General features: G+C 33.8%; 2 protein-coding genes across 9 annotated transcripts; one reads left to right on the forward strand and one right to left on the reverse strand.

Moving 5' to 3' along the window:
- The first annotated feature begins 1,055 nt into the window (after nucleotides 1-1,055).
- On the forward strand, nucleotides 1,056-2,264 carry LOC145822076 (uncharacterized). The gene has a single exon (XM_082918663.1). The coding sequence runs from the start codon at nucleotides 1,056-1,058 to the stop codon at nucleotides 2,262-2,264; it is 1,209 nt and encodes a 402-aa protein (XP_082774789.1).
- Nucleotides 2,265-9,072: 6,808 nt separating this feature from the next.
- LOC114309884 (uncharacterized) lies at nucleotides 9,073-21,666 on the reverse strand. 8 transcript variants are annotated; one of them, XM_082921600.1, is made up of 7 exons: nucleotides 20,551-21,666; nucleotides 14,580-14,721; nucleotides 12,126-14,501; nucleotides 11,220-11,680; nucleotides 10,772-10,847; nucleotides 9,480-9,565; nucleotides 9,073-9,324 (listed from the first exon to the last, which is right to left on the reverse strand). In XM_082921600.1, the coding sequence occupies exons 1-4, from the start codon at nucleotides 21,627-21,629 to the stop codon at nucleotides 11,309-11,311; spliced, it is 3,969 nt and encodes a 1,322-aa protein (XP_082777726.1). In that variant the 5' UTR covers nucleotides 21,630-21,666; the 3' UTR covers nucleotides 9,073-9,324; nucleotides 9,480-9,565; nucleotides 10,772-10,847; nucleotides 11,220-11,308. The 8 variants fall into 8 exon arrangements, with proteins under 8 accessions (XP_082777726.1, XP_082777723.1, XP_082777727.1 ...); XM_082921597.1 differs by having other exon boundaries at nucleotides 11,220-11,683; XM_082921601.1 differs by lacking the exon at nucleotides 10,772-10,847.
- Nucleotides 21,667-23,626: the final 1,960 nt, after the last annotated feature.

A 23,626-nucleotide genomic window follows, 5' to 3' on the forward strand; every position in this document is an offset into this window, starting at 1 on the left:
GTTTTGGGTCAGCTAGCCACCATGCCTCTCGTGGAGGTTCCTTTTTGAGAAGTGGTCAAGTTTTTGTAATCAATGTTTAATATCTTTTTGTATTCTCTTGCTAATCGTAATCTGGACTTTAGTTGTCTGTACATATGGATGATGACATGGTTATGACGTGTTACTTATATAAATATAAGTTTTAAATTTTTGTCCCCATGTACGTCAGCACAGCTCTATGGACATTATATTTCATATTTGCTTTCACAGCCCCTTATATTTTGTGATCTTTAGATTAGAGGCCTTTAGTAATCCAAGGATTACTGGCCGGTTACGATACTAAACCTATAGGGGCGGGTTTGGGTCATGATAGAGTGGTATCAGAGCACGAGTTATACTGCGCACACAAGTCCATATGAGTTATAAAATGTCCTAGAAAAGATTAAGGACATTTCATCTGCATATGTGAGTGAGTATTTATTTTTGTAAATGTGAAAACTGAATCTGGACATGAATACATGACATTGAAACGAATGAACTGGATCTAAATACTCTGAACATTATGAAACAAACTATTTGCCTATGTTTATAAGTACTCTGTTTACCTATAGCAAATGGAAAACACACAAAGTGATGATACAATTGGATCTTTTAAGGCCCGAATGAGCCGAATGGAACAGATGTTTGCAGCTTTGACTAAAGGAATGACGTAGCAACATAGGCAACAACCTTTACCTCCCCCACCACCAGAAAACATGGATATGATTTCACTGACACAGAAGTTCAACAAAATGAAGCCGCCAATCTTTTTGGGTGGTATTAAGCCATTGAAGGCTGAAACATGGTTGCTAGAAACTGAAAAGATATTTGAGGTGTTTCCGTGTTTGGAAATTTAAGAAGTTCTGTTGGCCATCTATACTTTAAAGGAAAAAGTTAGGCGATGGTAAATCCTTATTCGAGATACTAGTGGGACTATAACATGGAACCAATTTAAAGTAATATTTTATGAGAAATATTTTCCCCAGTGTTTCAGAGACCGTAAAGTGTCAGAATTTCAAGAACTTAAGCAAGGCTAGATGTTTGTAGCCGAGTATGAGGCTAAGTTTACTGAGCTGGCCATATTTGCTCCTTATATGGTCGACACAGATTATAAGAAGGCTCGAAAACTTGAAGGGGATTTAGATTTGGATGCATTTGACCGAGTGGGTGTCCTGAAATTACTTACATATGTGGAGGTACTGGATAGAGCATTAATGGCAGAGACCACAATGGCGGCAATGAAACAAGCCAAAGCACCAACAACAAAATGGAGAAGTAAAAGACCTGGAACCAATTTTCGGAACGGTCGTTCATCCTTTGCTAACAAAAAGCATAATATTAGATCCTCAAGCAGTTCAAGCCAAAGCAATGGGTCTATGCCAGTGTATTCAAAGTGTGGAAGGAAGCATAAAGGCACGTGTCACTGTGCATCTGGCGCTTGCTTTCGATGTGGCAAGACCGGCCACATGATTAGAGATTGTCCGATGAGATTCGACAATGCTACCCATTCTACGACAAGCTCAATTGGATCCATCCCTATATCAAGAACAAATATGAAAACCAATACTGGGAGAGAAACCCTGAAGCAAGGCCAAGTGTTTACATTAGTACCTAGTGATGTACTGAACACCGAGCCAATGGTGTTAGGTATGATCTCTAGTTGTGCTCAACGTGCCTATGTGTTGATAGATTCTGGTTCTACGTATTCTTTTGTGTCACATGTATTTTCTCGGAAATTACCTCGACCCTTAAAACCATTGAATTATTTGCAATTTGTATCTATACCATTTGGGGGTTCTATGATATGTGCTTATATTTATCCGGTATGTGATATAATGATTGGTGATATGACATTGTATGTTGATTTGCTACTTTTGGATATTAATCATTTTGACTGCATCTTGGGTATGGACTGGTTAATGAAGTATTGTGCAACTATTGACTGTGTGAATAAGTTTGTTGTATTTTGTCCACCTAGATTACCTGAGTTTGTGTTTACTGGGAATGGGGTAGTTCCTCCACCATACTTGATCTCATTTATGAAAGTTAGGAAATTCTTAAGAAAATGTTGTCGGGGCTACTTGTATTGTGTATTGACTGTATCTTCGGATAGTGCTAATGTGGAAATTATTCCCGTAGTTCATGAATTTCCTAATGTATTTCCTAATGACCTTCCTGGGGAGTTAATTGATAGGGAAATTGAATTCACTATTGATGTAGTATCCAGGACACAAACCAATTTCTAAGACCTCTTACAGAATGTCAACCTCAGAATTGAAAGAATTGAAAATCCAATTTCAAGAACTATTAGATAAGAAATTCATCCGCTCAAGCACTTCACCTTAGGGTACTCCAGTTTTGTTTGTTAAGAAGAAAGATGGATCCTTGAGGTTGTATATAGATTACCAGGAATTAAATAGAGTAACTATCAAGAATAAATATCCTTTGCCCCGAATAGATGATTTGTTTGACCAACTCCAGGGAGCCCGAGTATTTTCCAAAATCGACCTTAGATCGGGCTATCATTAATTGAAGGTTAAGGCAGAAAACATTGAGAAAATCGTTTTCCGAACTAGATACGGACACTATAAATTTTTAGTAATGTCATTTGGGATAACGAATGCAACTGCAGCTTTTATGAACCTAATGAATAGGGTTTTCAAACAATTTCTTGATGAATTCATAGTTGTATTTATTGATGATATTCTGATTTACTCCAAAAACAGGGAAGAACATGATAATCATCTGAGAATTGCTTTATAGATTCTGAGAGAAAAGAAATTGTATGCAAAACTGTCCAAATGTGAATTCTGGCTTAACAGTGTAGCATTTTTGGGGCATGTAATCAATAAAAATGGTATCTCTGTTGACCTAGAGAAAATTGAAGCTATTGTGGACTGGCCTAGACCAACCAATGTATTAGAAGTTCGAAGCTTTCTAGGGCTTGCAGGCTATTATCGCAAATTTGTGAAAGATTTCTCCAAGCTTGATTTGTCACTCACTCAATTGACATAGAAAACTACACCATTTGATTGGACTAATCAAAGGGAGTCTGCCTTCCAAGAGTTAAAGACTAGGTTAGTAACTGCACCAATTTTGACGTTGCTTAATGGTATTGATGGGTTTCAAATTTATAGTGACGCTTCGTACAACGGTTTGAGATGTGTATTAATGCAGAACGGAAGAGTCATTGCTTATGTTTCTTGATAACTTCGCCCACATGAAAAGAATTATCCGACTCACGACCTTGAATTAGCAGCCGTGGTGTTTGCATTGAAAATTTAGCGACACTACCTATATGGTGTGACTTGTGAAGTGTACACTGACCATAAAAGCCTCAAACATTTCTTCACCCAAAAGGAACTGAATATGAGATAGAGAAGATGGCTTGAATTAATAAAAGACTATGATTTGCAGATTTTGTACCATCTGGGGAAAGCCAATATTGTTACAGACGCTTTGAGCCGAAAATCCATTGCTAATGTGTCATGTTTGCTTACCGGTCAGAACGAGCTGTTAGGTGACTTGGAAAGAGACAGAATCGAAATTGTATTACGTGAATAAAGTGAGATTTTAGCCACCATTTCTACTCAACCTGCAATCGTTGAAGAAATCAAAGAGAAACAACTTGACGATGAGTTTTTGAAGAAGATTGTTGATGACCTTTACTCAAAATCGAGGCCGGGATTTGTGTATGATGATAATGTGTTAAAATTTCAGAATAGACTTTGTGTACCAGATTATTCTGACTTGAGGAAACGTGTTATGACTGAGGCTTACAGTTCGAAATTTGCTATGCCTCCGGGTAATACGAAATGTACAAGGACCTAAAACAGATTTTTTGGTGGCCTGGCATGAAGAAAAGCATTGCTGATTTTGTAGCCATATGTTTGCATTGCCAACAAGTTAAAACTAAACATCAACGATCCACTAGACTACTTTAGCCGCTCCCAATACCAGAATGAAAATGGAAGTATATTACGATGGACTTTATTGTTAGACTACCTCACTCTTCCCAAGGTATGGATTCTATTTGGGTCATTGTTGATCGTTTAACTAAATCTGTCCACTTTTTGCCTGTCAAATCTTTGTATAATGCAAATAAGTTGGCTAATCTATATGTTAATGAAATTATGAGATTACATGATGTGCCAGTATCTATTGTATCTGACAGAGATCCTAAGTTTACTTCGAGATTCTGGCAGAGTTTACAACAGGCTTTGGGGACCGAACTGAGATTAAGCAATGTTTATCATCCACAAACAAACGGCCAAACGGAAAGAACAATACAGACTTTGGAGAATATGCTCAGAATGTGTGCCCTCGATTTACAAGGCAATTGGGAGACCTATTTACCATTAGCCGAGTTTGTGTATAATAACAGCTACCATTCGAGTATCGGCATGGCTCCTTACGAAGTTTTGTATGGTAGAAAATGTTGTTCTCCAATCTGTTGGACCGAGGTAGGTGACAAACCATTGTTGGGACCGGAACTTGTGCAAGAAGCAATTGAAAATGTGAAATTGATCCAACAGAGATTGAAAACTGCACAAAGCCGTCAAAAGAGTTATGTAGATGTCTGAAGAAGAGATAGGGAATATGAAGTCAAGGATCATGTATTTATCAAAGTGATTCCTATGAAAGGGCAAACGCTGTTTGGAGTGAAAGATAAATTGGCACCGAGATATATTGGGCCATATGAGATCCTTGAGAAAATCAATTCGGTAACATATCGAGTAGCCTTACCGCCAGTTATGAAGAATATGTACAATGTTTTTTATGTCTCAATGCTCCGAGAATATTTGAGAGATTCGTTCCACATAATTGAACCTACTTATATGCTTTTGAAAGAGGATTTTACTTATGAATAATGACCAATACAGATTGTTAACCGCCGAATTAAAAGATTGAAGAACAAAGAAATCCCATTGGTGAAAATGGATTGGCAGAACCACGGAGAGACTTATGCAACATGGAAGACCGAAGAAGATATGATGAAAAGATACCCTGACCTGTTCCCTTTGGATCCGATTTTTTTCCAAAACGAAGGTAATTCGAGTTTAGAGGACCAAACTCTTTAAGGAGGGAGACTGTAACAACCCCGACATATGATTAGTCGATAAACCATGAATAGTTATGCCGAATGAATAATTAAAAGGAAATTCTGAATTACTTGCATATGTGTTGTATTATTTGTGTTTCTATCTGTCTATCGTAGAAAGATCTGTTAGTGTTTCTGTTTTATTTTGCGAATTGAAGGGCTTATCGGCATCTGATCACAAAATTGACTCGATATATGTGTTATTTGGAATTTTTAGAAAATTATGATAGGTTGAATTGAAATTCGATTCGGAACGAATTAATTAGAACAAAGTGGTCCTACGTAGTTATCTTAAACTCAAGTTAATTAAGCTTCATTAGTTGAACCTATATAAGGCCTATACACCACTTAGACTTATCTTTTCTCCATCTTTTTGAGCTTTTACACGTGAGAGAGAGGGAGAGAAAGAAGGAAGTGAGATCAAAGAAGAGGCTCTGTATTTGATCTGTCAGTGCTAATGAATGTACCATGTATGATTAAGCATAAATTCTGATTTCTGATATGACATCTGTTTCTGAATCTGATATGGGACATCATTCATTTAAACCCTTTACTCTGTTATTATTCACTGGGTTTCCACTCACTATTTATATTATGTATGTAGGTGAACAGGCGCGTGACCAGGCCTAAGCTGCTGTCTAGGGAGTTTTGGGTCAGCCAGCCACCGTGCCTTCTGGGGAGGTTTCGTTTTGAGAAGTGGTCAAATTTTTGTAATCAATGTTTAAGATCTTTTTGTATTCCCTTGCTAAGCGTAATCTGGACTTTAGTTGTCTGTACGTATGAATGTTGACGTGGCTATGACATCTTATAAATATAAATATAAGTTTTAAATTTCTGTCATATGTACGTCAGTACAGCTTTATGGACATTGTATTTCATATTTGCTTTCACAACCGCTTATATTTTATGATCTTCATATTAGAGACCTTTGGTAATCCAAGGATTGATGTTAAACCTATAGGGGCAGCTTTAGGTCATGACAGTAACATTCTAATCAATGTAATATACAAAAATTCCTTGGTGTATTTTTTCCAAACATAACACTCTAATGTAACACTAGAAAATCACACTAACAGAAATGTAAATTTTCACGCTCGACAACTAACACTTCAGCCACCAATCCCCCCAAAAGAATTTTTCATATCTCATATTTTCATTCTCATCCCAAAAACGAATCAAAAAATTGAAACAATAAATTATAAAAGGGTATTCACTTAAACTCAAATGGCACCAAATCAAATAAATACAACTTTTCACAATAAAAAGAACTAATTGGTTCATAAGAAAACTCTTAGGATCAAATAAATCAACATTTCCCTTTATGAGATTTATGAGTAAAGTTTTCATTTTTTTTTTTTGGGGGGGGATCAATTATGCTAAAATTGCTCAATCATTTATAAATATTATCTTATTAATTTTATATTTTATATGTTTTAATCTCATAAATTATAAAAATGTATTACTTGTATGATTATTATAGTTCAATGAATTAGTTGAATGAATTAAAAATGTCTGGATTTAAAAATAAGGAGATAATGTAATCACATAAATTATATTTGGTGATAGTGGTGGTGGTGATTGAACGAAGGTGGAAATAGAGGTGAAGGCATAGTGGTGAGGCGATAGTGGCGGTGATGATGGCAGTTGCTGTGGTGTTGGTGGTAGAGGTGAGAGTGACAGGGAAACATGGTGAAATTAGTAAAATTTTAATCTGTAAAATGTTTTAGTGGAAAATATTTTCTATTCACATAGGCTTATTTTTCTATTGACCATGAAAAATATTTTTCATTGACTTTCATTTTCCATTCTATCCAACACAAGAAAATACGAAAATAATTTTTTAGAAAATATTTTCTGCTCAAACAAACGAAACTTAAATTAAAGTTGAATTTGGTTTATTGTGATATTTTGTTATATTCTATACTGAAAATTATTTATAAACACAAATTTATTCAAAAATTACAATGGTGATTTTTTTTTTAATATTAAAAATGAAAAGAATACAAAAGATATCTCATTCTGTAAAATTTTTATACAAAACAATTATTTATATATCATCACTCATTTTTAAAAATGGTGTTGATTACCGATCCCATTATAAAAACTTTGATTACAACTACAGTAATCTTTAATTATATCTTAAATAATTCAACGTGGCTATGATTATGACTTAAACTATTATTATTATTATTTTTTAAAATTCAACAACAGTGAAGTGGAGTAGATATGATATGAGGCCCTTCTCTAGTTCTTGATTTTTTTCTTTCTGAAATTTAAATTAAAAACTAGATATGATACCTTATTTGAATAATCATTGAGAAGGATCATTCCAATTTGTTGAAAAATTTAATTCAAGTTTACTAAAATGATTAGAACTTACTATTTATCAAATTTAAATTTAATAAAAGAATTGGTAAAAGGAAATGCGCTTACAAAACCTTCAATTTAATTGGCCCATTTTTTAAAATAAAAAAATATATATTTGGCACATATTATTTTATTTTTTATTATTAAATAATAGAAAGGGAACATGGATTAAAAGCAAACCTTACAATCCATCAGTCTGAGTATTCAACTATCTAGCATCATCAAACAAGCGATTAAAAAAAAAAAAAAAAAAAAAAAACCCAACATAAGGTGATTAAAGATACCATGATTTAACTAAATTGAAAATAACAAGACCACCTTCTATGCCAAAATTCACCAAGCTTTTTGAAACCTATCCATGCCAACAATAATTTTTAGGTAACTTTAACTGCTCAATATTTTTGAAAGGAAAATGCTTGGGAGCACTAATTAGTGCTCCCACTAATTAGGTGGCAGTGGATCCCGCCATTAATGATGTGATGCTTTGATCTTGGAGTTGTGTTTTTTTTTTTTTTTTTTTTTTTTTTTACTTTTTTAATGCATTAGTGCTATTAGTGGTGATGTTTTTAGTGGGATGAATCATTGTTGTTTTTAAAAACTTCAGAATAAGTAATTGTTTGGCATGTACAAAAATAGCATATGTTATTTTAACACATCATCTTATTTAAGTTACAATCATTTTATTTGGGTCACATCACTTCTTGTTCGAGTCACGTCACCTTTCTACAACATTATTTTAAAGCGAACCTATATTTCATATTTTTTCATAAAAAGTCAAAAAATATACTAATTTAACACTTCCCAAACAACCCCTAAATATCAAAATAAGACCTTATCTAATTAATTCAATGACAAGAAATTTTTTAAATTTTTTTGCCAGATTTAAGAAACTCTCTAAATGACCTAATGGTTTATTAGTCTAATATGATAATTAAATAATCAGAGGCCTTTGCTACCTTGTAAAGTGTTTAAGCTGACATAGTACAAACTAGCTCTGATACCAAATACAGGATCGTAATAAAATTTCAAAGTAAAGAACTAGATAGAAACCTTACAGAAACAGCGGAAACTTTGATTGAAAACTTGATTACAGATGAACTGCAGACTAGACTCGAACTTCAGACTAGACTTCAATTCCAGGTTATTATAAGGAGCCGGAACGAAAATATGGCATTCGCAAAGCAACAACATACAAAGGCAAGCCACATTCTTCTCATGTACGAATCGACAAAAGGAAGTATTTACAAAAGTCAAAACATTGTAAATGCTATCTTTGTGGTGAGGAAGGCCATTATGCTCGTGACTGTACTAAAGACAAGAAAAATGTCAAGAGAGTTGCAGTCTTTGAAAATCTCGGTATACCAGATGATTATGATGTCATCTCTGTTCAACCAGGAGAAAAATGCCTGGAGATCTTGGAGAAAGGATTAAGAAGGCATACCATGAACGACATGCTGGGAACGTAATTGGAGTTGCACCTAGGATACTGATTAACCATCTCAACCAGTACTTAATTCATAACACTTCCATGGACAAAGTGACAAGCTCACTCAAGTAAATAAAAAGCAACAACCAGAAAGATAAAATATTAAAACTGGTTTCCAATGATCATAAAATATTGTAAATTTGTCTGAGAGATTAAAGCATAGGGTTTGATCTTTTCTTCTTGTCTCCTTTTAATTCTTGGTTGATATATAGCAAGGTTAACAAATCCGACAACAACTATGATCCAAGATGAAATTCAAATAATACTCGAATCAAAACAAAACAATTTGCAAAAGAGGACCTAGTGCTCTATGAAGATCCACCTGCGCTTATGTACTGTCTTTCCTGCAGCACTGGAAAAAAAAAAGAAAAAAAAAGATTGAAACTATATGAATATTAGAATTAACCCAAATATATATATATGTGAAAATTTTCAATTTCTGGTAAGACAGTTCAAATACCAAGAGCTATGGACTCAAACAAAGGTCTATGAAGTACAAGAGTACACCTTGTACAAGTTACTTCATGATGCAATCAATTACTTAAATGCCAAGCAAGTGCAAAGTGCTCCAAATCTAGCCACTTCATTAGTAGCTGCTTGTAAACAAGGGAAAAGTTCACATCAAAATGAAACTTCAAAAATAATTACAAATTAATAATAAATTTTATTAATACTAGTAATTAAAATTATAAAAAATTTCATACATTTATTATAATTTTTAAACTATCACTGAGAATATTTTTCCCTACAAACAATAATGTCAATAAAAAATTGGTTAATAAGCAACCACCTAAGGCTTTAGAACCTTTACAACATTGTCCCTAATTATAAAAAACATAGAAGAAACATCATAAAATGTTGTCCCTAATCATAAAAACATCCAAGACACAACATAATCTTAGGTCTTGTTTGAATATGGCTTATTTGGCTTTTTTTTTTTTTAGTTTTATTTTTATTTATAACAAAAAAAAAAAAAAACCATCGTTAAACAAGATTTATTTATGTTTAGCTATTGCTAAAAAGACTACAATTTTTTTTCTTTACCCATTTTTTTGGTTAAATTACAAATAAAGCTTCTAAAATTTACTTACAATACAGATTATCCCTATGTAATTTGAAAAATATTACATTCACTCTCTTATCAAAAAAAAATTATTAACAGAATTAACAAAAAAATAAAACTTCTAACTACTCTCTTATATAACAATAAAATTATCTAAATTGTTAATTAAAACATATTTATGACATCATGAAAGACCGTTAATTGACTTGATGACTTAATTTCTTATGCGATTATAAACTTGAAGGGGCGCAATGTAATTTTGAAAATTATATGAGACAATTTGCATTTTAAACAAATCTCATGAAGTTTATTTGTAATTTACCCTATTTTTTATAGTGAAATTCTTAAAATTTTGCATTAATTTTTTTGTTTACTTGTCAGGTCCCCTAGTGTAAAAGATCTAAAAAGTAAAATAAAAAATAAAAAATAAAAACAATCTATTAAAAAAAAATCAATTTACCTAAACTTTCCCAAAAACCAAAAAAGAAAAAAAAAAGGGAAAAAAAAGAACCAACTTTTTTACCAATTGCCAAACGCATCAACTTTTTTAGCAACAATTTTATCCTAAAAATGCAAAAAAGAAAAAAAAGAAAAGGAAAGAAAAAAACAACTAAAAAAGCAATTACCAAACCCAAGCTAAACTAATAACAATACCTAATTACGAAATTAGATTAAAAGGTTTTCAACCCCTTATCCGTCCTATCTTATTCCCATCTTGCAAAGCATTGAAACTCACCCTTCTTGCCTAAAATAGCCTTGATCTAATGATTGGTGCTCTGCACTCCAAGATACCCTTGTGTTTCCTTCTTCCCCTACAAACAAATAACAAGCTAACTCTATTGATGTGAACCGAACGACAAAAACAAACAAAAAAAAATGTCCTAGGTAAGCCTTGACTGCACCTAGCCCACAACAAAGCACCACAATCCTACAAAATCATAGACTGAACAAGCACCACCATTGCATAGGTTAGTGTCATAGACAGGAAATGAAGCCCCAACCTCCGATTTGGAACCTGTTCTTACACACTGGATTATAGATGTCAGGTCCACACATCTAGTTCTAAAAACAATTTTTGGGTAGCATCATAGAGATATCATCTAGCTTCGACTTTAGGTTGTCATGAAAAAATATCTGATCAACACAAGTCACATTATATCTTCATATCAAGATGAAAGAATTACCTGATATCAAGAATTCAAGATCAACATAGCAAAGAAAAATGTGAGAAACAAGTCTTTGCTGCGGCTGGAGTTTCCAAGGACAAGCCACTCTAGAAGACATTAAATTGCTGCGTAACTTTTGCACTGCAGGTTGGACACATGGAACCGATTCCACCTGTTTGTGTTCCAGGGTGTAGAGACTCACCATGGAATTCATTTCTGCACCAAACACAGATAGAAGTAACCTGATTCCTGGAAGCTAGATTCAGTGATAAAGCATCCTTTTCAAGCCAAAATGAGGAATCAAACCCTTGGTCCATCTGTGTGTTATAGGACAGAGATTTGGAGTCTCCTGGAAGAGAATTCAAATTTTGCATGGTCAGGAAACTGAATTCCACAGGTTCAATATGACCTGATTGTGCCCCTTGAAAACCTGACATGCTGTCATACTTGCCATCAACTCCAAGGAGCTCATTTTCACCCTGCTAAAGATAAAAGATGATGTCAAGCATTAACAAGTAACCTGAATAACCCAATTTTTGTCAACTGTTGTGGGACTAAATTATAAAGATAATCTCAAAAAGAAAAAGAAAAAAAAATACAAAAGATTGCTATCAATTCATCGCATTATGCACTATAACTTCAAATTAAAAAAAGCAATGTTAAAGTATCTAAAAATCCAAATTAAAATTACACATATACAGCAAACCAAGCAATGAATGAACAATTAATGCTTTGCGCAATATTGCCTCGGTATATTAGTTTCAAACCTTCAAATAAAATGTTAAAAAACAAGAAAAGAAATGATGAAAATTTACAGAAAATACATGCTATAGTAGTGGTCCTTACTAAAAATTCAAAAATAAACTGGCAGTTTTCACAGTTTTCCCTAGTGACATGCTCTATTTTCAAGATTGATACTCGTACCTTATCTGAGAGCATACCGAAGGTGGGAAAACAACCTGCAGATTGCTGCTGCTGGGTTGAAGTATCAGCTGAAGTACTCTGCAAGACAATTTCGTCATCAAGTCTCCACATATTGCCGGGCATGACATTCCCACCTGATTGGGTATTAATGCTGCCAAAACCAATAGTTAACTTATCATGCTCAGAATTTACAACCTCATCCATCATGGGCCCATCCCAAATTCCAACAGCGTGAACCCTGCTCAAATGATTATCATCAGCGCATGTTTTGGGAAAACAAGATGGACCAAGTAACCAACTTTCCTCTTTCGCATCCTTCCCTATTCTGCTGTTTTCCCTACTCGGATTAGCTTCGAAACTAAATGTTTGATGCATAGGAACATTATTCATAACATCAGCAACTATTCCCGTGCCATTGTTGCCAAAAGAAATCATTAGCTCATTATTGCTAAAGTTTTGGACTTCAGGTTTGGGTTCCTCGATGGACCTAGTAGAAACTCTATTCATCATATATACATCACCAAAGGTTTTCCCTGTACAAGACTGAGCAAATAAACCACAATCAAAACTTCCTTTCTGCTTGGGATGCTCCTCTGTGCTATTGCAAACCCCAGTTACATTTTCTTCAACAAATTCTTGCGCATTCCCAGACAGAACAGGTGAACCAAATTCAAGATTTCTATTCTGTGTGTTCAGTCTAGGGTAACTGATGCCAAAAGTGAGTTCATTATTCCTGTAAGTTTGAACTTCATCAAACTTAAGCTCCTCCATTTTCCTTGTAGAAATATTACCCATATCATTTTTGACACCACAGGTTTGTTCATAACCAGATAGAATATGAAGACTGTCTTCAGAACCTCTTTCCCGCACTCGTTCCTCCATTGTGCGAACAGAAACCACACTCTCATTATCTTTCATACCACATAATTGTTCTTTCCAAGATGGAACAAACAAATATCTTTCAGAATTCTCATGTTCAACCCTAGTTATAGCATCCTCATCTATTGCCTCCTTGTTCCCACTGTTGTTTGTTGCATCAATCTTGGTCTTGAAGATTGAGCTACCAGAAGCCCTGTAAATATCCTTGACACCACATGTTTCCTTATCACTTCTTTCAGAATCTCTCTTTTGCTTGGACTCTTCCAGTGAAGAAGTTGAAAATGAATTCATGTAATTAGAAGTATCACATTTTTCATCATTACTGACTGGGATGGGTGAACAGGCTCCAGAACCATTTTGTTGCTTGCCTTCAGTAACAAAATCCTCATCTGGTTCAGCACGACTACTGCCAAAACTATGGATTAGTTTACTATCAAATTTCAGTGTATCAAGTTCATGCACATCCTCCATGTTTTCAACACCACACGATTTTTCATTCTCAAGGGGAGCAAGCGAAACACTTTCTAAACCTGCTTCCTGATTTGGCTCCTCTAAAATAATAGAGTCCTCATTCACATTAATTTCAGCACCACAAATTTTCTCATTAGCAAAAGGAGAATGTGGACAGCTTTCCAAACTTCTTCCCTGTCCAACAACTTGATCGTTAACTCTGTTTGCAGTGCACTCACCATTACTGTTAATCTCATTACCAGACACAGCAACTTCAGAATCCAAACAAAAATTAAATGTAGCAGTAACATCATCATTAGCCTCATCAACCCTACCCAAACAATTGGCCATCTTATTGCCTCTATCGTGCTTTACACAAGGGTCTTCAGCGAAATTTCTTTCATTTCCAATGGAATTTGCATCCTGCTCATCATGAGGCAAAACATTTACTTCATGACCAGACCTGTCACTATAACTTTCTATATCTGAACCAGTTGTAAGTTTACTTTGAGAAGAAACAGGCTTCGGTACACTATCGGCATTGGTATTATATGTTGCAGCATCATAGTCATCTCCAATGGATGTTTGCATCATAGACTTCTTCGGGGGAACTTCATCTGAGGATGAAAGGCTAACACTATTTTGCAAGGTCAGAGCTCCTGACAATGCTTCATCACTCTTCATGTGGTGTCTTTTATGGGCCCCAACATGGCCATTGTAACGATTCCTTTCATTGAATGTCTTATGGCAGAACTGGCACTCAAATTGTCCACCTTTGATTATCACCCCATCAGTGATGGATGCACCAAATCTAGATTTCTTTCTCCTATGGGATGATACTTGGTGGTGCAACAAACCATCCTTCTCATTGAAAGACATGGAGCACCTGTCACACTTTAAAATATCTCCCATTTGGATCTCCGCAGAATTTCCAGCCTCTGAAGTGACTTGCTTCTCGTGATCATTTGAGACACAAGTAATGACCGATGGTGAATGGCAAACAAGGTCTCCACTTTTGTTGACTTCTTTGACAGCAAGATCTGCAGCCTGTGGCATATCCCCACAAATCAACATTTAAAAAAAAAATGGATGAACAAATATGATATATAATATATATCAACTTACATTTTCGCAAGCCATGTTGCAAGTCAACTGAATATTCTCATTGCTTTGACCACAGTTTGGCTGATGTGAATCTTGGACTCCAAAGAGGGAAAGCAAATATGAGGAAACTTCCTTGCATGTCACAAATTGCCGTCCATTAGGGCTGTGTACCAAATTAAGAATAACTATGTAAGTAAGAAAACAAATGAAAGGAATTTCAAGATAAAATATAATCATTATGAATAAAATCTTCTACTAAGACACAACATTCATGAACTACTACAGGCTCTAATGAGGAACATATATGACTGTAATTGGAATTTATAATAAAGAATCAATTACTTTTTTTTTTTTTTTTTTTGGAGATGAAGAAATAGATAATCAAACATCCCAGCCAAGAAATCACCTTTCCAACTTGGTAGGATGGTAGGACAATTACAACCGTCCAACCAGACCCCAGATTAATTTTTCACAGAATATCTCACACAGGACAGCTGAATTGTCAGTTCTACGATTCCATGATCATTTTATACGGGAAAAAAAGAGGATTAAGTTAACAAGGCAAGGGAACAGGCTTAGGAGGCCCAAAATAAAAAGGACTGGTGAAGTTTCGTTTGGCGAGAAGAAAAAACGAAGGCAGTAAAGTAAGAGAAAAGGAGAACACAACCCTAGTTCACAAGGTTGGGTAGTGGAATAATTCAAAACATGTTCAAGTCAGTCCATCCAATGAGCGAGAGCCAGCAAAAGGAAATGAAACAAAATAAAGCAAAAAATCTATTGTTTTTCTTTACCGGATAGATGAATGATAGGAAGATCTCCAAAATCTATTGATGCTAGAGTAAGCTGGTCAGTAAAAATATGTGAAATGTGAATTTGAAAAAGGTGAAACCTAATGGCTACTCACTAAATAGACATGTTTTGTTTCCATGACTCGATCCCCCCATTAGAGAAGAAGAAAGAAAAGTTAACAGCATAATTGGAACAAGATTGATCAAGTGCATTTGTGTTTTAGAAAAGTCTTAACTGTAAAAGTCTATCAAGTGACAATACAATCCTTATAGTCAGCCATATTTTGGATAAATATTTACATGAATATAAAATAGTCATAGCCAAAATGAAGATTATGAATGTTGGGAGATGAGTTGAAAAAGGAGCCTTTTGAAAATTATGGTATAGGTAAGGCAGACACATAAGGTCATGGTCCTAAGATGTCTTCACCTAGAGATATCTCACAAGTTCCTTAAGGCAAAGTGGAATGAGCACCTTGATGAACTATCAACTCTAACTACCCAATCGCATGAAGCTAGAGGCCTCGCACCCATAGCTAATAATTAGGTTGATGTGGAACATAGAGTTCTTGGCATGGGGGCTTTATCTGCAATTTTATAATTTTATATCTTTAGTATTAATATTTGTTTTCTTTTTAATTATAGTTTTAATTAGGAGTTCTATTAATATTTGGTTTCCTATTTTATTGGCGATTCTATTTCCCTTTTCTATTAGGGTTTAATTTCCTATTTTGATTAGAGTCATTAACCTATGAATAATGATTTTTTCATTGTGTAAAACTTTCTTCACATGACTTAAAAATAGTAACGTTAGTAGTACACATATTAAATCATGTTTATAAATTAGATAAAACCTAGCAAAATTCATTTAAAGCTCATTAAATGCAATTTTATTTTCCATCGAAATATCCGAACAATTTTTGTTTCCTAATAGACCGAAACGAAACACTAGTAAAATAAAGAAATTCTTGTGTTTCTATGTTACCTGGAACGTGGATCATTTAGGTACATGGAATGGGAATAGGAACTGGAACGTGTGGTATGATAGGGATAAACTTCTCTATATTACACTTAAAAATTTAAAGTACTTCTAGAGTAATTTTCTTTTGACTATTAGGTATCTAATAAAATGTATTTTAATTTTAATTTTTTTCATTTTTGATGTTTTTGTCTTGTCAAAACTTAACCTGCCTTAGATTTAGTTCATAATAATTGATTTTTTTCCTCCTAAGGTAAAATTTAGGCTATGTTTGTTTAGAAAGAAATAGATGATAGAAAGTGAAAATGATAGAAAATGAAGTAAAAGAAAAAAAAAAAAAAAATGAAGATTTATTTTTTTGCATGCATTAAAATAGATGGAAAACTTAGCAAGAAAATGATGGATAGAAATGTAATCACTGCATAACAGGGAGTTGTGGAGAAAAACATGGGCAAAGAGGAAAACAAAATAAGCATTGTCCAGTTTTGTGGTAAAAAAATCAATTTCCCCATATATTTTGCGAAAAATCGTGAGTCTAACTAACAAGCTAATTCGAGTTGTATTAGTTTCCATTACTTTCTAGAACTCTCTACCTAAACAAACACAAATTTTTTTTCTTTTTCTTTTTCTTTCACTTTCCTGTATTCTTTATCTAACCAAACTAAGCTTTATGGAAATATATTGGAAAAAACTTTTAGGATCGTTTCCGATCACTAAATTTATCATTTTGGCATGGAAGTATACCATGTTTTGGAGCGTGCACCAATACAAAATTCACTAGAGTATTAGCATTTTCTGATAACACAGATTTAAACACACCGAAACATGGTGAAACACACCAAAACATGGTGAAACATACTAAAATAATAATTTATGTCGGAATATATTTAAATTTTTTAATTAATTTTTATACAACATTATTTTGAGAAAAATATATAAAAGGTTGTATTTTACCATATTAGTAAATATTATATTTAACTTTTTTAATTAATTATGATACAACATTATTTTAAGCAAAATATATAAAAGGTTGTATTTTAACATATTAGTAAATATTATTATTAATATAGTAATAATTTTATACTACTATATACTAATTTTTAGTCCTTATTTTGTTGGGATCTTCCACACTTTTAGAATCATTTACAATTGTTTAATAAAGATAAGTTATTTGACAATTCTTAGTAATTTTTTTTTAAAAAATTTATCATTGATTTTACTTGTCATTTTATGTGAATGATTATGAATCTCAATATGTTTAATTAATTATTATTAAACCTTTAAATATTTAGATAAATTTCAGTTTATGTTTCTAAGCATTTCTATGTATTTTCATACTATTCCGTTGCTTTTGAAATATTTTTGGAACGTTTTTGCACCATACTAAATAATAATTGAAACAACACATCAAAACAAAATTGTAGTCCTCGATTATGGAAGCAAACCATGTACAAGTCAAATTTTGCTTTTAAAAATTTTATCATTGATTTTACTTGTCATTTTATGTGAATGATTATGAATCTCAATATGTTTAATTAATTATTATTAAACCTTTAAATATTTAGATAAATTTCAGTTTATGTTTCTAAGCATTTCTATGTATTTTCATACTATTCCATTGCTTGTGAAATATTTTTGGACCGATTTTGCACCATACTAAATAATAATTGAAACAACACATCAAAACAAAATTGTAGTCCTCGATTATGGAAGCGAACCATGTACAAGTCAAATTTTGCATAGTTGTGAGCAAGAAAAAAAATTCACATTTCTAATTTCCGCTACCACTATGTTACTTCCGTCACTACCCTATAATCGCATCATTGCCACCATTACCATCAGTGGCAGCTACCATTACTTAAACCTTGATCTCAACTAATGATGGAGACGCAGTGAAAGTATGTGTGACAACAAAATGGCATGGCAACATCGTGGGATGTAGTTTGTTAGAGGTTCCAAGTTCCAACCCTGAATGTGGACTCGAATCAAGGCCAAATCATGCAAAAATCAAATTTTAGGAAATGCAAAATCCAGCAATGGCTTGAATTCCACAAGCTATGTGCTCAATTTTTTATTTATTTATTTTTTTTGTGGTAAGAACCATGAGTTATGAGCTCAAGGCGAAGCCTTAAGAAGTTGCAAAATAAGGTTATAACATATAATAAAATACCAAAATCTGAATTTTCAATTCCTTAACAGCTACCTCCACCAAACTAATATTGCAATCTCATATCTACGTAGTTAAAGAGATTACTTTATAGTGAAATGCCTATAAATTTATTTATATAATAAAAAAAACCCTACAAAACAATAAGGTGACTAGTGGCAAACTTGCAAGCACTCAATAACAAATTAGTAATACTAATACATGATCTACATGTAACCATTCAATGACAAGTGAGTGAAATATGAGTCCATATGTAGCCACCCATTGATACATGTACTACATACAATTGCTATACCAAAGAGTAAGATAAGGTGCTTACAACAACCACCTCAATGACAAAATCCCCCACCTACAAAGGAAGTTACCTTACAAAAGCACAATAATAAAAATATACCTAATGATAAAAATCTAAAGTACATCACAACCTATATCTAAATAGGCTAGTAAACCATACAACTAGAAAAAAGATTCTTAAACACTTTTCTTAAAGCTTGATCATGTGCCTTTTGTTCTCAAGAGTTGATCCTCAATCTTGATTGCATCATTGTGGCGATGATGTGGCAGGTTCGTTTGGCTTGTGGACCCATATATGCATGGAAATAAGCAACAATTTCTAAAGATGGATTGCCAAACAAACAACTTTGTAAAAAACTCGATGTAGTCCCAACAGACAATAAGACAAGGAAATCAAAACCCAAATAAGAAAAGTGAATGCCAGTAATAATATCCTATTAAGGCAACTCGAAAACTACTCTTCATTTTTCATTAGTTAAAGTACAAAAAAAAAAAAAGGTACACTTTGTTTTACCTGGCCACATTTTCATCTATGTGCTCCAATACTACTCTTTATTTTATCTATCCATCCAAACAAGCTGTTTAAAGAGCCTCCCAAGACTCTTCAAAGATAGCTAGCCTGGACGAGCATTGTTAGAACAACTCCAACATGACTAGTCATTTTTTGCTAGCTAAAGGAGACAAAAAAGAACAATCTTTACTTTAACTAGTCACCTAGTAATCCAACACTACTCTATATCTAGTCCTCTACCTAAACTAATCTATGATTGATAGTGTTTTATGGCACGCTACATCAACGTTAGAGATGGAGGGAAAGAAAAGGAAGTGTTACTTTGGATTTGAAGAATGCCTCTCTAAATGCAGAGAGAAAAAAAAGTGGGAGGTAAATTAACTTAGCATTTAGAGTTTGTTGGAACTATAAAAAATAAAAAAATAAAAAAATAAAAAAAAAGAGACAAGCTATTTTACCTAACTAGCCTAATTTGAAGAGATTGTTGGAGTTGCTCTTAAAACTGTTGGAGAGGAGTAAAATGGGGTGACATGCCTCTTCTAAAAGAAAATTCAAATGCATTTAAAACTAATATTAACCACAAAAAGGTAAAATGAGAACTTAGAAATCGACTATTATTATTCATCTTTCCCATTAGCACAACCGTTTTGATCCAAAACTAGATTCCAAGACTAATAATTTCTATTATTTTTTCCTTTATAGGTTCTTTATTTTATCTTCCATATTACTAGAGGTTAGCACATGCGATGTTTGTGCAATTCAAATAAATAAAAATAAAATAAAATATTTACTATATATATTGTGTTGTGTCAAAGAGTCTTCTTCACTAGACTTGCGGTCCAAGTCGCACTCCTATTTATATAAAAAAAAAATTTCCAATTAAAAAAAAAAATGAGGGACACGTGTGACATAAGGAAAAACAAGCAAAAGATTGGACAGCAAGTCCAGCCTTCACTTAATATAATAGTATAGATAAAGCATCATCCTGGTATTTAGGTCAAGAAAGAACCTTTGAATCTCAATCTAATACAACAATGCATGCATCATGAATATTGATTAAAATTCCTTTATTCTTTGTTCTCTTTCTTTCATCGAACACTATCAACTATTGTTATGTCTAATATTTCTTGATAATTTCCATCCACAAATATGTTGCATTCTGAAGCAAATATTAACCAGAAAAACAAAAAAACGAGAACATTGAAATCAAGAAACAACACAAAAACATTGAAAGCAAGCAACCACAGAAAAACCTTATGTATCGACGAACAAACATCCACACACGGCCTTCTTTCTTCTTGAGGGAAAGCAAGAGCTTCCAACCTTTGGGCAATGCATCTCCAAACTCATTTGCATCGACAATCTTCTTCTTCTTCCTCCTACTTCCCCACTGTCCATTCGACTCCTTTAAAAACCCTAACAGCTCTTCCTCTGTCTTCAAATTCTCAGTCCTCCTCTGCAATTCAACACCATAAGGATCTTCCAAACTCGCCAGCTCAGCCAAATCAACAACATTCCCATTTTTATTCACAATCTCCTTATCCCTGTCCTCAACATTCTCATACACAACAATGCCCTTAATCACACCGTCCCCGCCCTCGTCCTGAACCTCCACGGGAACCACCTCAGTCACTTCAGCAGCCACCAGTGCCAGATTTTCATTCTTCCGCGGCCTCCCTCTCTTCCGCTTCACCCCATAATTGCCCACATTCGGCAAATGCTTCACCCCGTAATTGCCCACATTCGGCAAATTGGGAAGCGAATCGCTGTATTCGACACGAATTGGGACTAATTCGTCGCTATTAATGTCCGATACGAAAAGATCTTTCAAGAGACCGATGATTTGGGAATTTTCGGCCCGTTCGGGATCGGTATCGTCGGAGAGATTGGTGGCGGATTTTAGGGTACGGAGGTGAGGGGTGCGGCGGGGGATGGAGGAAGTGGTGGCGGTGGAGGAGGCGGATTCGGGCTTGCGAGGGGCGAGGCGGAGGCGAGAGTAGGTCTGTTTGCGGCTGCCGGCGGATTCGTTGAAGACGGAGCGATCGATTTTGGGAATCACAACGTCGTCGCAGAGTGGATCGAATGCTCCGTCGGAGCAGAGGGAAAGGGCGTAGAGTTCCGATTGGGAGAGGAGGCGGAGATCGACGGCGGGGATTGATTCGAGTTGAAGGCGGTCGGAGGACGGTGAGTCTACGGTGGCGGAGGCCATGAGGGAGTGGTGGTGGTGGTGGTGGTGGTGGTGGTGGTGAGGTTTGTGTTTAGAGAGAATTGGTGGGGCTGGGTTAAATTTGTGAGAGAACTTGAGAGAGTACGGATCTCGAACCAGTTTCATGTTGTTTCCGTCGATCTCTACGGTTATACGGTGACACGTGCTGATTCGCGGTAGTGTTTCGATACAATGGGCTTATTACTGCACACGTAAAATAGCCCACATCATATGGACTGGGCTTCAGAGAATCATGCCTAGGCTAGGAGGCTAGGATCGCCATTTCGGCCCGCTGAGGGAATGGTTTGGGCATGGTTTAGTTTATTCGTTTTTTACGAAAATATTTATAGAAAAATAAGGAAGTGATAACTTATAGAAAATAAGTCAATAAGCAAACCACCCTTAAGTGGTATTTTAAAAAGTCGATAAAAAATTGATTTTTTAACTTTTTTTCTTATTTTTTAACCTTTTTTATAATAAAAAACTAACTTTTTGTGGCTTTTTGGAGGCTTTTTTGTGTGTAAAAAGCTAGCTTTTTTAACTCCTTTCCAAATTGCCCCTCAGTTTCGTTGAGTAAGGGTTGGGCTTTAAATTATGGATTGCTTACACGAAGACTCCCTATATTATTAATAAATATCACTTTGACCCCTATTCAATAAAAACGTACAAATTGAATCTCTTAAACTATTGAGAAATATCACTTTACCATTTTAACTATAAAAGTGTACAAATAGACCCTCTAAACTATTGGTGACCCATTCCATTAAAGAGTCCAATTTGTATATTTTTATAGTTTATGAAACAAAGTGATACTTTTTAATAGTTTAATAGTTTAAACGATCCAATTTGTATATTTTTATAATTTAAGGGGTTAAAATGATACTTCTCGATAGTTTAGATAAGGGTCATCAATGGGACGGGATGGACTTACCTAACCCACAACTTTTGTGCCTAAAGCCCATATTTTAACAAGTTTTTCAGGTTTTGACTATTCAACGAATTGATATGAGCCGAACTTATTTACAAATTTAAAACCACATCCCACCCATAAGCTCAAAACTTTCAAGTCAAAATCAAACCGAATTAAGCTGCACATTTTTTTATTACACTTATATTATTAAGTTCTATACATTTTTATTCACATATTTTTAATATTTTCATTAATTTTTATTTTTATTTACTTCCTAACATAATTCAATTATTTTGATTTTTTAAAATCTTATATAATTAAAAAGCATTACACTTACATTATTAAGTTCTATACATTTTTATTTACATATTTTTAATATTTTCATTAGTTATTTTTTTATTTACTTCCTAACATAATTCAATTATTTTGATTTTTTAAAATCTTATATACTTAAAAAACAATCAAGTAACATATAATACCTACAAGTGGAGGGGAAAAAATAAAATAAAAATAGAAACTTTAAACATGAGAATAAAAAGTGAAAAAAAAAAATCAAACTAAACATTGGACTTACCCATGTTGACTCTTAATGGCCGGGTTTCCGGTGGGGTTCATATTACAAACATTTGTGCAAAGTACCATCTTTTATGAGTTGGAACGGGTTGGGCACTCAAGCCTAGGACGGTTAGTGGGCTAGGTTGGGTAATATCGGAATTTTTTGTCGTGGGCCATTTGGGGACCCTAAGTTTAGGGGGATCTTCATGTAAATAATTTTTTAAAATTATTTAAATACAAATATAATGGATTTGTATGCAAAATAATGTAATTGTATTCAAATTTATTAATTTATTATTTAAAATAGAATACCTTAAATTAATATTTAGTTATAAAATATCACTCTCACTTTTTTTTTTTTGGATTTTTTTTATAAGAATAGTATTTTTCTTATTTAAATAAGTTTGGACCAAACCATTCTTATTCAAATATTTTGCTAATATTGGATTTAATTCAACACACACATTGGTTAGTACAATGGGCTAAAGGTTTGGGACTTTATTTAAGTTGGGAAAGAGACCAAATATGTATTATAATAAATGTTTGTGATAATTTATTATGTGGAGAATTTGAAAGAGTCATATCTAATTCAAAAACAAAAATATTAGAGGTCTCAAAAATTTTACCAAATGTCTCACATGGATGTAAGACTCACATT

This window comes from Camellia sinensis, chromosome 3, assembly GCF_055761805.1.
Source record: "Camellia sinensis isolate YWXY chromosome 3, ASM5576180v1, whole genome shotgun sequence".
NCBI lineage: Eukaryota > Viridiplantae > Streptophyta > Magnoliopsida > Ericales > Theaceae > Camellia > Camellia sinensis.

What these genes read in the sequence shown, in the direction of transcription:
- LOC145822076 (XM_082918663.1), top strand. Translation starts at nt 1,056, where the DNA reads ATGTTTGTAGCCGAGTATGAGGCTAAGTTTACTGAGCTGGCCATATTT.
- LOC114309884 (XM_082921595.1), bottom strand. Translation starts at nt 21,629, where the DNA reads ATGAAACTGGTTCGAGATCCGTACTCTCTCAAGTTCTCTCACAAATTT. An exon ending in GCAACATGGCTTGCGAAAAT is followed by an intron (nt 14,502 to 14,579) that starts GTAAGTTGATAT and finishes GATATGCCACAG; the next exon opens with GCTGCAGATCTTGCTGTCAA. An exon ending in TCGGTATGCTCTCAGATAAG is followed by an intron (nt 11,684 to 12,125) that starts GTACGAGTATCA and finishes TTTTATCTTTAG; the next exon opens with CAGGGTGAAAATGAGCTCCT.